We start from the raw sequence: 14,549 nt of genomic DNA on the forward strand, positions 1-14,549 counted from the left end.
GGCTTGTTTCTATTCGTTCTTTGAAGACCGGCGCGCTCTTTCCTAGTGGTCGCTATCATGAGGACATCCATTTCAGTTCTCTATTATGAGTTTCTAAGCTTAAGTTTTAGTAACCCACCTTTACGTTTTATTCATGCCTTTGTAGTTTCGTCTGGCTCCGGAAGGATTGTGATCCTTGCCGGCTTATGGCTCCGGAAAGAATGTGCTCCTTGCCGGCTTGTGTAAAAACTTTCATGTTTTCAAATTAATCCATCAGATGACAAAAAAAAAGATAAGAAACAACATAAAATAAACCAAATTTGATACCGGCAACAACGTCACGAAACGGCATGGTTTTTAGGACATGTTTTAGTTCAATACTAACTCGGCCCTATGAAATTCTTTAGAGATATAATTAACAGAAATTTCTTGAATTTTCTTCTTTTTTCCTTTAATGATCGTTTTACCTAAAACTTACTTCTACATCAACGAATAATATATAACGACATCTCAAATCAGTTAGCTAGGACTAGGACGGAGAAAGAGACAAACAAATGAGTTGATATGTCGTTATCATTGTAGGAGAATCCAATTCATAAACACGACACTACAACAAAAAAAACAAAAAATCTAGAGATTTGACAGAAGAAATCAAGAAAACGAAACTTCTGCGAAACTTACGTACGTATCTCTTATCTTTCCTTTTGATGATAATAATAAGTTAATAACTATAAGAGTTGGAACAAGTCGGATTCATGGCCCATTCGAAGTTTCTACGAAGCTACCTAATAACCAGGTGTCTTCGTTAACAACAAAACGCATCGTCATGAGATGGAATCACAGCCGTTCATTTCTTCAACTCTCACAATCCAACGTCGATAGTTTCAAGAAGAGAGTTTATAGACCACACGATTTATGTTCAGACGTGACAACCACATCTGTACACATAGTCCAACTCACACTTTGTATATCTACCCCCCATTGCACTCAAATCAAAACAGTTCACAAAATTTCTTCTCTCCTCATGGAACCGCCAAGCAAGAAACCTTTTGTAGCTGCTACTACGAAGATGGAGACCGAATACGAAGATATGTTACCGATCATGGCGGAGAAAATGGACGTAGAAGAGTTTGTATCAGAGCTATGCAAAGGTTTCAGTTTGCTAGCGGATCCAGAGAGAGATCTCATTACAGCTGAGAGTCTAAGGAGGAACTCAAGGGTGCTTGGGATTGAAGGAATGAGCAAGGAAGATGCACAAGGAATGGTTAGAGAAGGAGACCTTGACGGAGATGGTGCTCTTAACCAAACCGAGTTCTGCGTTCTCATGGTTCGGTTAAGCCCTGAGATGATGGAAGATGCTGAGACTTGGCTGGAGAAAGCTATTAGCCAAGAACTCAACAATCACAATCACTCTTCTCTGCCTTGATGAAGAAGAACCTTTTTTTCTTGTGTATTCTCTTTCTTTCTCCTAAATTTCTAAATGTTTCTGAATATTTTAAGGCCCTGAACAATTGAATGGTTAAAGAGATCGAATCCAATCTTTTGTCATTTATTGTCATTATAAGATACTAAAACTTGAAGCACATATAGCAGAAAGGCAAGTAGTATTAGCAACTGGTGAAAACTCGTTCTAACACACTTAGTTCTAGTGACAGACTAACATAGAACAACACCGCAACCATTGGGAGACTCATTGCAGAACAACATCTTCAACCTCTTGCTCTTTGAATAGGAGACCGGCTGTTAAAACACACAAACAGACAAAATGTCAAACAATTATAGAAAAAAATATCATTAACGGTAATTTAAACAGTTACAAGCCAAGTGTTGTTGTTACCTCCTGTATCTGTCATAACCTGGGCTTCTAGCTCTACCATAATCTGGTTCCTTTCGAATTTACTCTTAACACTAAATCATGGTACAACAGATTAAACAAGAAACGCAGAATAATAGATCAAACAGTTCACTGTAATCCCTCTCAATCAAAACCATAACTTTCTATGTATCCTCCTCATCGCCAGAAAGAGTTAAAAAAAAAAAAATTGAGACTGTTTACCAGACTTCATGTCAACTCGCTTGACTCTCCCGTACTTGCTAAACAACCGTTCCAGCTCCGAGTGGCGAGTCTCATACTCAAAATTCCCCACGAACACCGGCCTCATCCAATTGCTGCAACACCAGAACTAATCAAACATAAACAAAATCGAAAACGATCAGATCATGTATAATTGTCACAGTATCGTATATAATCGAATTATCGAAACTTCTACCTTGACGAATCTCAGGAAGCAACGAGCAAGAAAAAACCTTAGATGACGACGACGACGCTCGATGGAGATGAAGAAGACGGAGAAGCTTTCAAAATGCGTGAGTGTTATTAATGACCACTACGATCATTATAATTTTAGTCCACACGTTTATAAAATTTCAATAAATTTTTAATTGGCTTTTGTTGTAACTGGCCCATAATTCAAAAATCTGTTAAAAAAAATAATTTGGGATCTCTTTTCATTACAGCAAAAAAACAAAAAAGCATAACACTAGAAAAAAAAACAGTGACATTCTCAACTCTCATAGCCAATATAATTAATCCACGTGGCTGTTGACTATTAAAAATTTAATCACTACTGTTCTCTCGAGCCACATCCAACAACGACTCAGACTTCCTACTACTTTTTATTCTCAATCCAGCTTCCTCAGCTCCTTCACCGCCGGCGAGTTTCCTCCTCCCCCGCAAAGAGGACCACTCACATCTCCGCCATCTTCCGCCGTTGATCTTCTCGATCCGCTTTCGAGAATCAAACGCCGTCCAGCTCCTCTCCGGTGGTCTCCGTCAGTCTGCATAGCATTGATGACATGCTTCAACGCGCGAGTAGGCGAACTTCGGTTCGCGATCATCAGCTCTCCGATCTCTGCGGGACTCAGAGACGCGCCGTTCTGGAACATCCCTTCCACCTGTGGGAACAGCTTGTGCTCTTTCACGCCTAAGTAGCTGTTGGCGAGCGTTTTAACGCCGTGAAGTCGCATAACGGGAAGTGGATGTGAACGTCGACCCGGCCCGGTCGGAGCAAAGCCGGGTCGATTTGTTCTTTTCAAAATCCCTGAGACGCTCACGGCCGTTGGTTTCGAAGAGATGAAGCGATCGAGATCCTCGATGACGATCACGGACTTGCGTCTGGTCTGTAACAGAAGCATCTTAAGATCCGAGTCATCGGATGCTTTGGAGAGATCTATATCGTATACATTGTAGTCAGGTCCGTTTGACCATCGCCGCGACGAAGCTTGATTTGACCTTGTTCTTCAGGTCCGTTTCCATGGCGATATTGTCGAACGTACACGGGTGGTTGAACGGAATCGATCTCCACCGTACGTTTTTCTTTCTCTTCATGAACAGCTTCAGCTCTGTGTTCCTCTGTTCAAGCTCATCAGTCACTCTGTGTATATGCTGGAGATAAGGACCGAGAATTCTCCGTTTATCGGCTTTGCGAATCTTCAAAACAAAACTCCTTGTTCCGTCTTTGTTGTACCAACAAACTCTTGCACCGAGAAACTCGTCTCCAACGATCTGGTTCCGGTCTAAGTGGAGGATGATCTCGTTTGACTTTTTTTCGGTGAAGAGGTTGGTGAAATCTGAATCCTCGATGGAGCTCAGAGAATTGAGATACGAGTACACTTTCATGTAGAGATGATTTTCTTGCAAGTTGTCGTTGAATTCCGGAACCTTATAGGACTGGTAAACATGGGAACACATCGACCACTGTCCTCCACCATTTCTTCACCATGTAAATCAAACCAGTTTTGAATAATACAATCCTAGCCAAGAACAGAACAATCCCCACCACAATCAGCCAAAGAAACAAATACCATAAAATCATTCCCATTGAAGATAGAAATATGAATTACTCTCCTTTCCAAAACTCACTCAGCTGGAAGATCGTATATATATATACTGCTAAAAATGAAACATACTCGGACAATATAAAAATCAAATGCATGTTCTGAGAATTGTGATAGAAATTAGAAAATAAGAGACTGATTATTTTGACGGATGTTCAGAGAAAAATATTAAGAACACTCGGAGAAAGCCGTAAAGGAAGACAATAAATATTTATATATTAAAAATGAAAGAATATTTACTTTCACTTATTTTGACATGTTCAACAAGTCACTTTGCACTAGTGATGACTACTGGTAAGATTTGGTTACAAGAAAAAAAAGAAATAACAAGATTTTTCTTTTAGTTTAAGTTTTGATATTTTGTATACGTTCATGAATCACTTAATTAAAATCATATCAAATATGTATATTATACAAATGTAGAATATGGATTGATTCTAATGGCGAGGAGATTAAAAATTATGTACATTCATGACTTAGTAAGAATAGAAAAAAAAATTAAAAGTTCATGAATGAAAAAGTCGGTTTAAGATATGTCTTTTACTAATTCTAATAATCTGAAATAAATTCGCTAATTAAATTTCAAACATACTTTTGAATGTGGTTTCATTTAACCAATTGTTAACCGATTGCAATGTGATTATAACTAATTTTCCATAAAACTATTTGTAAAGGTGAAACTACTAATAGTCTTTAAAAATTATAAACATGAATACAAAGTTTGTAAAAGCAAAAAGCAGAAAAAAACACACATGATGATCTAGTGATCACACATCAAATACTACTAACGATGTTTATGTTATGACAAATCAAGTTTCAAAACATTAAATTAATATATTTATATTATAAAAATGTCTAAAACTTATCTGTATATATGCATTATACAAAAGATTTAACTATATGTAGGAGGATGTATTTGGTATGTCAACTGAAATATCATTTGTTGTAAACTATTAGTTTTTTTAATTATTATTATCATGACTCATGGCCAACAAAATTGTAAAGTCAACTTGAGTAAGAAAAAATAACAATTGTTTAAGTTTATTCTTTTGGCTAATATATGGTAATTTAATTGATTACTCGAATATTAATATTCCACATATAACAATCACAATGAGAATCAAATAATTCACTTAAGAAGCAAGCTAAATTAGTTTGTCATTTTTCTTTTAAGTTGTTTAAAATTATGAGGTCGACACAAGATGATTAAAGTAATCTTGATTAATATATAATGTAATAAGCCGCATAATCCTTTGCCGTTTTGAAGAGTTTTATTTGATAAATGATAAGTAACTTGTAAATGTTTAATATAGTCAGATGATTATTATATAGATGATCGGATTTGATATTTAAGTTTTTAAGAGATACTGAGAAAGGCTTATATCAAAAGACATAATTTGTACAGTTAATGATCCATGATTAAGCACAAAAGCTTAGTCTCCACTACCAACTAATATATACCAAGAAAATATTATATCTTCATTTTTTTTTACATTTAACAATTATCTGGAATAGCTACATATTGTATCCTGCAACAAGAATAATGCGTTCAGTGGACCCTTGATGCCGCTATGCATTTTTCTTAGCCTATTTTGTATGCAACTCCAAGCAACTAAAGTTTGATTAACTAGTAATGAGCCAAAAAAACTAAGTTTGATTAGCTAGTAATGAGCAAAAATGGTCTTGTTTTTTTCTAAATAATTCATTGCTGCATTATGCTCATTGTTTGATATAGAGGGTAATTTTTAATGCTGACAAATGAAAATGGCTAATTCCAAATTAGTTACAAGTTACATTAATACTAGTAATTATTACATTCAATGGAAAGAAGATGTCTCTTTTCTTTCTTCTAGTACATGCTGTATTTTCGATATTTTATCAGTTTTCAGCTTTTGCTTTACATGTTCTGCACTAATCTATTGTCTGTAAAGCTGTACCAATTGAAACGTCATCGGGGTGTGCATTCATCATGATTCTATGATCTTTCCTCTTCACACTCGTTTTTAAATAGAGCTTATTAATCAGGTTAAATCGATGTTAGCCAAACTAAAACAACACACTTCCACCAAAATTCTTATAGTTTTAGTGAAACATAAACATATAACATATACAAATATATTAATGAATCTTGAGGTTCTTATTTTCAAAACTCTTGGTCTACTCCAAGTTTGAAACACGCACACCAAAAAAAAACCACTGGGACTCGTTTATTTCTGTTTTGGCATATCTTTGCATGTGCTGCCACAATAAAATAGGGAATTAATGTATGCTCACAATATTATATTACAGACTTGTATAACATCAACGTGTTTATTCACATATAATCCCGACTAAACCATTCCATGTGCTTGGGGATTTTGACAATTCTAAACAAAGAAAACGTGTTTCGAACTTTGAAGTAATAGTCTTTCTTTGACGTTGACTTAAATAGTAAAGAAATTCGTTCGATAAACCTATATTATTATCTGACTAATAAGCAAGACGAACTAATAAAAGTTGAACAAAAATCTGTCGTTTACGCTATAAATGAAGGCATGCGATGATGCGAACTTTATAATTTGCCCCATTAGTGTAACGTCAACTAATAATACAAGGCCATTAGATGCAACATAGCATGGGCCTTTACGCAAATGATTTTTTTTCTTCACTAACCTAGTGCAATGGTACATGTTGCATCAATGAATAAGAAAGTTAAAAGGTCCAAGTGTCTTGGCATCATTTGAGCGATGTTCTGAGACCTATTATGAAAGGCCCAACAGTATTTAGACGTCCCAAGAGTGTTTCGACGTTCCAATAATGTTTCTCCTACTGTCCAATTGTAAAAGACATTTGATGTTGTTGTTGTTGATTCAGTAAATGTGTTGTTTGCCAAACTTCGCTTCGTGTTTATAATACCTTCACCTCCAGGTTCGTTCTAAGTCGATAGAACCAGCATCTTTAATCATGTCTACATCTTTAAGCAAACCTACCTTTTAAACATTTGAAAACGCAAGAGGACAATGAGTTGCCTTTTTTCAAAAAAAAAAGAGGACAATGAGTATGGCTCTATAGCTGTCAATGTATTTTATCTTATCCTTTGATGGTCCCAAAAGCATATCTAAGGTTCAATATACATCAACCTAAGTTAGACGTTGAGGTAGATCATGTTTGTATTTTCTTCTTTACGGGGCCATCAAAATTTCATCTTCACAACATGGATTATTATTCATCTTTGCAATAATTTTTCATGTTTTCCTTATTTAATCATATATAATGACTTAGTAAAATGCAAAATAACTGAGTAGGGGTTATTGATTGTTGTATTTTAATGGATTTGAAAATCCAAACTAAATCTAGTGTTATTGGTTCTATGATTTTCAAATCTGTATTAAAATCATGTGTTATTGGTTTAATGATTCAGAAATTCTGTATCAAATCAAGTGTTATTCAATCGTACGGATTTACTAATATATTTGATTTTATAATGGATTTGAATGGATTTGTTTGGATTTCTTAGTTAAAAATACAAAGATTCAAATCCGAACGAAAACCTCCGGATTTGCATATTTTACTTAGATTTATAAATACTATATGGATTTCTAAATCAATCAAAATATATAAAACAATAACACTTTCATCTGTGATGCTATACTTGAAATGGGTACTTCTATGCCAAGCACAGCCTATAATACATTCTGAATGAAAGAATTAGTGGCTCAGGCTCAGAGTAGTGACCAATACATTTCACAAATTTAAAATTTAAAATTTATGAATATTAAAAGAAAAGCTGAAGAAGATGCTTAGCACAGAAATACTTTCTACCGCTCATCAGTATTCGATGTTTGGTTTCTGAAGCTTCCCTTTCCATTTATATTTAATAATCCTTGAATAAAAGCTAAGTTCCTCAAAAAATCAACCTAAATGAAATAATATCAACCGTTCGTACAAATAAGTATAAGGTTTGTTATATAATATAATTTTTAGTCGTCAAATCGATAGTAGAGGAGAATATGGGAATAATTTGTGACTCAAACCAGTGGAGAAACATTAATCTCTTATTATTAAAATATAATGGAAAGGGAATAATTTGCAACTCAAACTGGCACCACTATCAATCTTTTAAAATGAAATTAATTTAACCAAATAATGGAATCTAAATTAATCCATTAACGGTGAAAATTAAATTACAGGAGAGAAGCTTGGAAATGACACTTAACGATTGATACCAGTCGTAAAATGTGGTTCTTGCAAGCTGGAAATCTTATTGCATGAATCCGATACCTTTCTTCTCCAGTTACTTTTTTTTTCTTTCACGTTTCTGGTACTTAGCTTTTATTCAACACACTCGTCTATATATACGTTTTGTTTCATATCATAATTATAACATTGTGATTTCACACTAATTAATAACATCTTACATTTCATACTGAAAATAATGTCCAACGTGCGTCCATGGTTCCGTCTCGCTAGCATCGCTAGGCCCACATCACAAGGCTCAAGCGACCCACCTCCTCCTCCTCCTCCACCTCAAACTCGACAAACCCCTAGCCGTCAGGTTGTAGTCAGACAACCGGCGAAACAACCGTCACCTCCACGTCAGCAACAACCTCCTTCGCCTCCACGTCAGCAACGACCTCCTTCGCCTCCACGTCAGCAAACTCCTCCACCTCCACCTACTCAGGAGCGGTTCCCGTATCATTCACCGCCAAGCCGCCACATGTCACCACCGACCCCACCAAAAGCTAAGTCTCCGTCACCCCCACCGCCACCTCCTCGGTCGTCATACACACCGCCACCATCTCCCAAGGAGGTTCAAGAAGCCTTTCCACCGCGAAAACCAACTTCACCACCGAGTCCAGCTCATTCGACTAGGTCGACAAAATCTGAACAAGAGAGTTTTCGAAAGGTACCATCACCGAGACCACTCTCTCCATACTCTCTCCCACCTCCTCAGTTACATTCCGAACGCCAAACCACTCAGAAAAACATTCTCACATCCGAGAAAACAAGCCAACTCCAAGAACCAAACCATCATAACCAGAGCCATAACCATCAAGGCAACAACACCAATAAGACTCATCATAAGCAACCTGTGTCTGATTCAGAAAACATAATGGGCACACGAGCCATCACCATTGCGGGGCAAAACAAAGGTGCTGTTATGGAGATCCTACGATCTCCTTCAAGCAACAAAACCGGAGGAGCAGGACCACATTCCTCTAGGGGTTTCCACGGCACTGGAGAGAAGGGACGGCGACTTCAAAGCAGTAGTAGCAGCAGCAGCAGTGATGAAGGAGAAGGGAAGAAGAAAACTACAAAGAACCCTAATAATAATGCCAATAGTAATAATCTCCCGATGAAAACATTTATGAACAGTAACGTTCAGATGATAAACAACTCTCTTGTTTACAACTCGATGGCTACTCATCACGATCCCGGTGTTCATCTTAGAATCTCCCGTAAACCTGGCTCTGGCAATGGTTTCGACGTGAAGGATTACGGTAACAATGACGGCGGATACACCAACTGAGAAAATAAAATTTCATTCTGAAAAGGAAAATAAAACCAAAAGAAGGTTAAGGTTTTTGGGTTATATTTACAATAAATTCAATTTGCTAAAAAAAAATAGAGAGAGAAAAAAAAAGAATAAGAACAAAAATGAGTGGGGTTAGTGGTTTATGATTCTTCTCTAAGCTTTTTATAACCTTCACTCATATTGGAGGCTTTGATCCGTTTATATTGAAACGGAGTACTATATAACTTTGTAACGTTCTTTTGCCAAACAATAATCATGAAATCGTTTCATCATATGATAACTGTTAGATAGGCCCATATTATTATCAATTACCAACTTCTTCTTTTTTTCGATCAAACAACTTTTCTTTCTAAGGATAAAATCCACCCAATGATACTTCAATGATAAAAGAGATTTCTAAGTTGAAAATCTTTCTTGCGTTATTGGGCCTGATGAGAAAAGTCTCATAAGTTTAAACAAAATAAACAATGATGCTTTAATTGTTTTGAGAAAAATAAAACGTGAAGAACTTCACCCACCTACCTGAGGTGGCTGACCACTTTGAGCATATTCTTCACGTTTCACCATGGTAGGTGCCCTTTATTTCAACTCCTTAAACTAGCTCTAGCTGTAAATAAATACATTATAGGTAAGGTATTGAAAAGGGTTAAAATATAAGTTGCTTCGTTCCCCGTCCATCTTCAAGAGCTGATAATAAACTATTTATTTACCCTCTTCTCTTACAGTTCCGAAACAAAAACAAGACTGTAATTTTATTAGAAAAATCAAGAAATAACAATATTAAAGAACTTCACAACTTACAATATAAACAGAAGGCGTGAGGTCTAAGAAGTTGCGCACTGTTGTATATTGGTTCGTGCTCGTAGAAGTTTCCCTTTACCATCTTGCTTTCTTGATTTTGTTTCAGTCCAATGAAACCTTATATAAAGGTCCTCTGTTTTCAGGTTTATTTCTAGCCGGCAAGAGCATCAGAAAGTAATCAATGGCCAAGCTTATCTCGTTTCATGATGTGGCTAAACATAAGTGCAAGAATGATTGTTGGATTCTCATCCATGGAAAGGTCTCAACCAAAACTAAATCCTCCAAATCGTCTATTTTAGTCATCTACCATATTTATATTTTTAGTCATCTACCATATTTATAAAACAAGTGAATCCACAGGTTTATGACGTCAGCAGTTTCATAGACGAACATCCCGGCGGTGACAATGTTCTCCTCGCCGTCACCGGTACGTACAAGTAATCATTGGTTTAATCCGGTTCGGTTTTTTACTTTTTGTCGGTTTTTTAATAATTTTGTGACTTATCTGGAAAATAAAGGAAAGGACGCGTCCACTGATTTTGACGATGTGAACCATAGCAATGAAGCGAAAGAGACGATGAAGAAATATTATATAGGTGACGTTGACAAGTCAACTGTCCCGGTGACGGCGAAGTATATTCCACCGTGGGAGAAAGAATCTACACCTGAAACCACAAAAGACGAATCTGGAAACAAGATGCTTGTATACTTGGTTCCTCTCTTGATTCTCGGCGTTGCTTTCTTTCTCAGATTCTACAACAACAAGCAGACAACTTAAGAACAAATTGAACAATTATGTTGAGACGTGAGAGAAAGACCCATCGCAGTGTTTCATAAGGTTGTATTATTATATAGGTTTTGTGTGTGTAATAATGGCCTTTTCTTTGGCCCATGAATGGTGTTTTATTTATCTTTATGTGACTGAGCCGTAGCAATTAGGCCCTTGTTATATCTCAATAGCATGGGCTGTGTTACTATCATTAACTATATAAACAATCAACTAGACAACATGAATGGTTGTGTTACAAAAAATAAAAAAGACAACATGAATGGTTATCTAATGAAAATGGGCGTGGCATACTAACATGCATTGATGTGGTAGTAATTCGTATTATGTTGTATACACACATATGTATAAAAACACTAAAGAAAGAGAGCGCATGACACATTTACAACTTTGGTAAGGAAGAAGGAATGAGTGTAATATATAAGAAAACAATCTTACTATATTTGCATAATATACACGAAACGAAAATGAACTTACTATATTTGTGTAATATACAAGAAAATTAACTTACTATATATATATACTGATCCGCGCCTTGCGCGAGATAAACATTATGGGGATGATTGGTAAGAGCTGTAACTTTATATTTTTTGCTGTAGAATTTAATCTGTAGATTTATTTGCTGTAGCTTTCCTTGCTGTAGATTTCTAAAGCACTAATTTTTTGCTTTGGAAATAAAGCTCTCTACAGCCATATTTTGATTTTGCAGAGATTTTTTTGCTGTGAGTTTTTTAAGGAAAGCAAAGCTCGATTGGTTGACATATATAGCTGTAGACTAAATTTTGGCTGTCCAGAGCATCTACAGCCCCAACCAATCATCCCCTATACATATAAATTATTTTATGTATTATATGTTCTTACATATTATGAAATAATAAATATATATTGAATAATTAAAAGTCAGTAACTATTACATATATAATTAAATTGGTGCGAACATATAAATCAATTTTATTAATCCAAACATTTTTTTAAAAAAAATTGATAGGATATGTAGTTAAATTTAAATAATATTAACATACATAGTATATTTTTAATATTAATGTCTTTTTTTTTAAATGATGCTTTCTACTCATATGTTTTTTTATCATGTGTATTTTTAATAGTAAAAACTTTAAATTACTGATAATAAAATTTTTATTATGGGATTAATAATTTTAGTAATTGATAATTTAAAAAAATTTATCAATGTTAGTTCAAAACTTTTATCAAAAAAAATTATTCAAAGTAAATTTTGAAACTAAAATATTTATTTATTCAATATGGTTTATAGTTTAATTTAGAATGATATATATACATATATATTTTAAATCTTAATGATTAATTAAATTAGACTTTTACTTATATTCATTTTTAAAATTCAAAAAATAAAATATATAGAAAAATGTAAATTTTTATAATATGGTTATTGTGTTTTAAAAAAAAAATTATTTTAATAGTTTTAAATTAAACAAATTTGATAGAAGATACATTTTTTTATCAGATCTTTATTATTCAAAATCATTAATTGTCATATATACTTTACCCACATTAGACAATTCCGTAATCTTTATTTAAGAAAATAATAAATGACATTAATAATGAATTTATGGTTAGTTTAATAAAAAACTTATTATATAATTAGATGGACCAACCTATTTCGCTAATAATTCTAAGAATTATCCTAGTGATTACATGTGGCTACAAAAAAAAGTTGTAATGTTTCACAAATAATATATAGGAGATGTTTACAGAAGATATGAAAACAACACATTCTGTATTTCTAGCAAAAACTTTCCACATGTATGATGTATCAGCCTTTATACTGTCTGTTGATTTCTTTGGCACTTTAAAGATACAAAGTTTGACGAATCTTGATGTTTTTATTTATTTATCGTTTCCATCGAACTTATTCGATTTCATAATGTAAATTATTATTTAAATAATTCGTTTACTTGTTCTTGTGTTGCTGTTGTTTTCATGGATAGTACTGGGTATTCGAATAAAAAATCCCAAAAAAATATGAGAATATTATTCTTTGGTTAATATTTGCTGTCAAGAAATATAGTTTATTTTACCTTTAAAAATCGTAGCGGGTATTACATGTGTTATTAAAAAAAGGGTTAACGATTCCAAGATTGTGTATACTCTGAAAGATAGTTCACCATAATCACGAAATAGATTTGATAATTTTATATTAGATTGCAATCTTAAGTAATAATTTATTCCACATGTATCACCCTTTATATCTAATCTATTAATTTAGAGTTCTACTTTTTATCTACTTATAAATAGTCTAGGTTGGACCATTACATTTAATTAGATTTCCTATTATTTCTACTTATATCTAACTTAATTATTATTAAATATATACCCTACCCTAAAATTAAGGAACTAAATAACTAATCTATTATTTTTAATAATGGGTTCAATTTATATTAACATTGTTTTAAGTAAATAATCTATTATATTTTATATATTTATATATAAAAAATTAAATACACCTACTAATTCATGTATACACAACTGTACTTTAATTCAATTGTAAGAAAGAAATTCTTAAAAACACTCACCAAATACATAATAATATATCGTATAGATAAAGTATTAAAACTAGAGATACATATATATATATATATGATAAAATAAATAGTAATTGTAATTAATATTTAATGATATGCTGAAACATGTTATTATTGATATTTTTATGAGTATAGTTTCACGGGTTATTTCAACACATAAAATATTTATCAAATATAAACTCATCGAACAAAACATAAAACATACTTTAAGTTAGGCTTAATCATTCAGGTACCCGTAACGATACGGGTTGGGTATTTGGAATTTCAGTTCTAATTTATATCACATTCTAAGTCTCATTCTGGTAAATTTGCAAGTACGGATCGAGTTCGGATGTAAGCTTCAGTTTTGCTTCTAAATTGTATCACATCTAAAATTTATAAAGTAACCATATATTGTTCTGATTCATGTTATATGGATTCGGTTCGGATATATCCAAAATTAAATCCAAAATTAAAAAGCAAAACATAAGAAATAAACTTATTTATATAGGATTGGATATTTAAAGTACTTATTGAAGATTTAAATACTTATTTTTAGATATAATTTCAAAATAAATATAGAATTGAATATTTGAAGTAAATATTTATGTTTCAAATATTTATATTTGCGAGTAATATGGACTTTCAGATCGGGTTTTTGAATTTTTGGGTTTTTTTTTTGGTTTTTCGGGTTGCCTTCGGGTTTGGCTAATAACATTTCGAGTTCGGATATGTGGTGTACCACACTACAAGACTTATTCTGAAAATTTTTATATTTCAGAATGGGCACGGATCAGCTTTTTTGGTTTGAGTTCGGTATGAAATTTGGTTTACGGATTTTATGTCCATATCTATTTTAAATGAAAAAAAAGTGCGATTATATAAAAGAAATTACCAAAATAGTATTCCGCGTTTCAGCGCGGATGAAAATCTAGTTGTCTGTTATTTTTTGGCATTTTAAGGATACAAGGAGTGACGAATGTTTTTTATTTATCATTTCCATTTGAACATATTCGATTTCATAATGTAG

At 33.5% G+C, this 14,549-nt stretch overlaps 3 protein-coding genes and 1 pseudogene across 3 annotated transcripts; 3 read left to right on the top strand and 1 right to left on the bottom strand.

Moving 5' to 3' along the window:
- Window positions 1-950: 950 nt before the first annotated feature.
- On the top strand, window positions 951-1,537 carry LOC106337258 (calcium-binding protein KIC-like). Its single transcript, XM_013776340.1, has one exon. The coding sequence runs from the start codon at window positions 1,004-1,006 to the stop codon at window positions 1,403-1,405; it is 402 nt and encodes a 133-aa protein (XP_013631794.1). The 5' UTR covers window positions 951-1,003; the 3' UTR covers window positions 1,406-1,537.
- Window positions 1,538-2,481: 944 nt separating this feature from the next.
- LOC106339246 lies at window positions 2,482-4,037 on the bottom strand (annotated as a pseudogene).
- A 4,179-nt stretch (window positions 4,038-8,216) lies between these two features.
- On the top strand, window positions 8,217-9,663 carry LOC106342586 (proline-rich receptor-like protein kinase PERK9). The gene has a single exon (XM_013781560.1). The coding sequence runs from the start codon at window positions 8,291-8,293 to the stop codon at window positions 9,383-9,385; it is 1,095 nt and encodes a 364-aa protein (XP_013637014.1). The 5' UTR covers window positions 8,217-8,290; the 3' UTR covers window positions 9,386-9,663.
- Window positions 9,664-10,034: 371 nt separating this feature from the next.
- On the top strand, window positions 10,035-11,141 carry LOC106342588. The gene is made up of 4 exons (XM_013781561.1): window positions 10,035-10,243; window positions 10,336-10,451; window positions 10,553-10,619; window positions 10,711-11,141. The coding sequence occupies exons 2-4, from the start codon at window positions 10,374-10,376 to the stop codon at window positions 10,968-10,970; spliced, it is 405 nt and encodes a 134-aa protein (XP_013637015.1). The 5' UTR covers window positions 10,035-10,243; window positions 10,336-10,373; the 3' UTR covers window positions 10,971-11,141.
- Window positions 11,142-14,549: the final 3,408 nt, after the last annotated feature.

Source organism: Brassica oleracea, chromosome C4, assembly GCF_000695525.1.
Source record: "Brassica oleracea var. oleracea cultivar TO1000 chromosome C4, BOL, whole genome shotgun sequence".
Taxonomy (NCBI): domain Eukaryota; kingdom Viridiplantae; phylum Streptophyta; class Magnoliopsida; order Brassicales; family Brassicaceae; genus Brassica; species Brassica oleracea.

Bases quoted from the DNA above. Each gene is read 5' to 3' on its own strand.
- LOC106337258 (XM_013776340.1), top strand. From the start codon at position 1,004: ATGGAACCGCCAAGCAAGAAACCTTTTGTAGCTGCTACTACGAAGATG.
- LOC106342586 (XM_013781560.1), top strand. From the start codon at position 8,291: ATGTCCAACGTGCGTCCATGGTTCCGTCTCGCTAGCATCGCTAGGCCC.
- LOC106342588 (XM_013781561.1), top strand. From the start codon at position 10,374: ATGGCCAAGCTTATCTCGTTTCATGATGTGGCTAAACATAAGTGCAAG. The intron at 10,452-10,552 runs GTCTCAACCAAA...GTGAATCCACAG, and splicing joins GGATTCTCATCCATGGAAAG to GTTTATGACGTCAGCAGTTT. The intron at 10,620-10,710 runs GTACGTACAAGT...TGGAAAATAAAG, and splicing joins TGTTCTCCTCGCCGTCACCG to GAAAGGACGCGTCCACTGAT.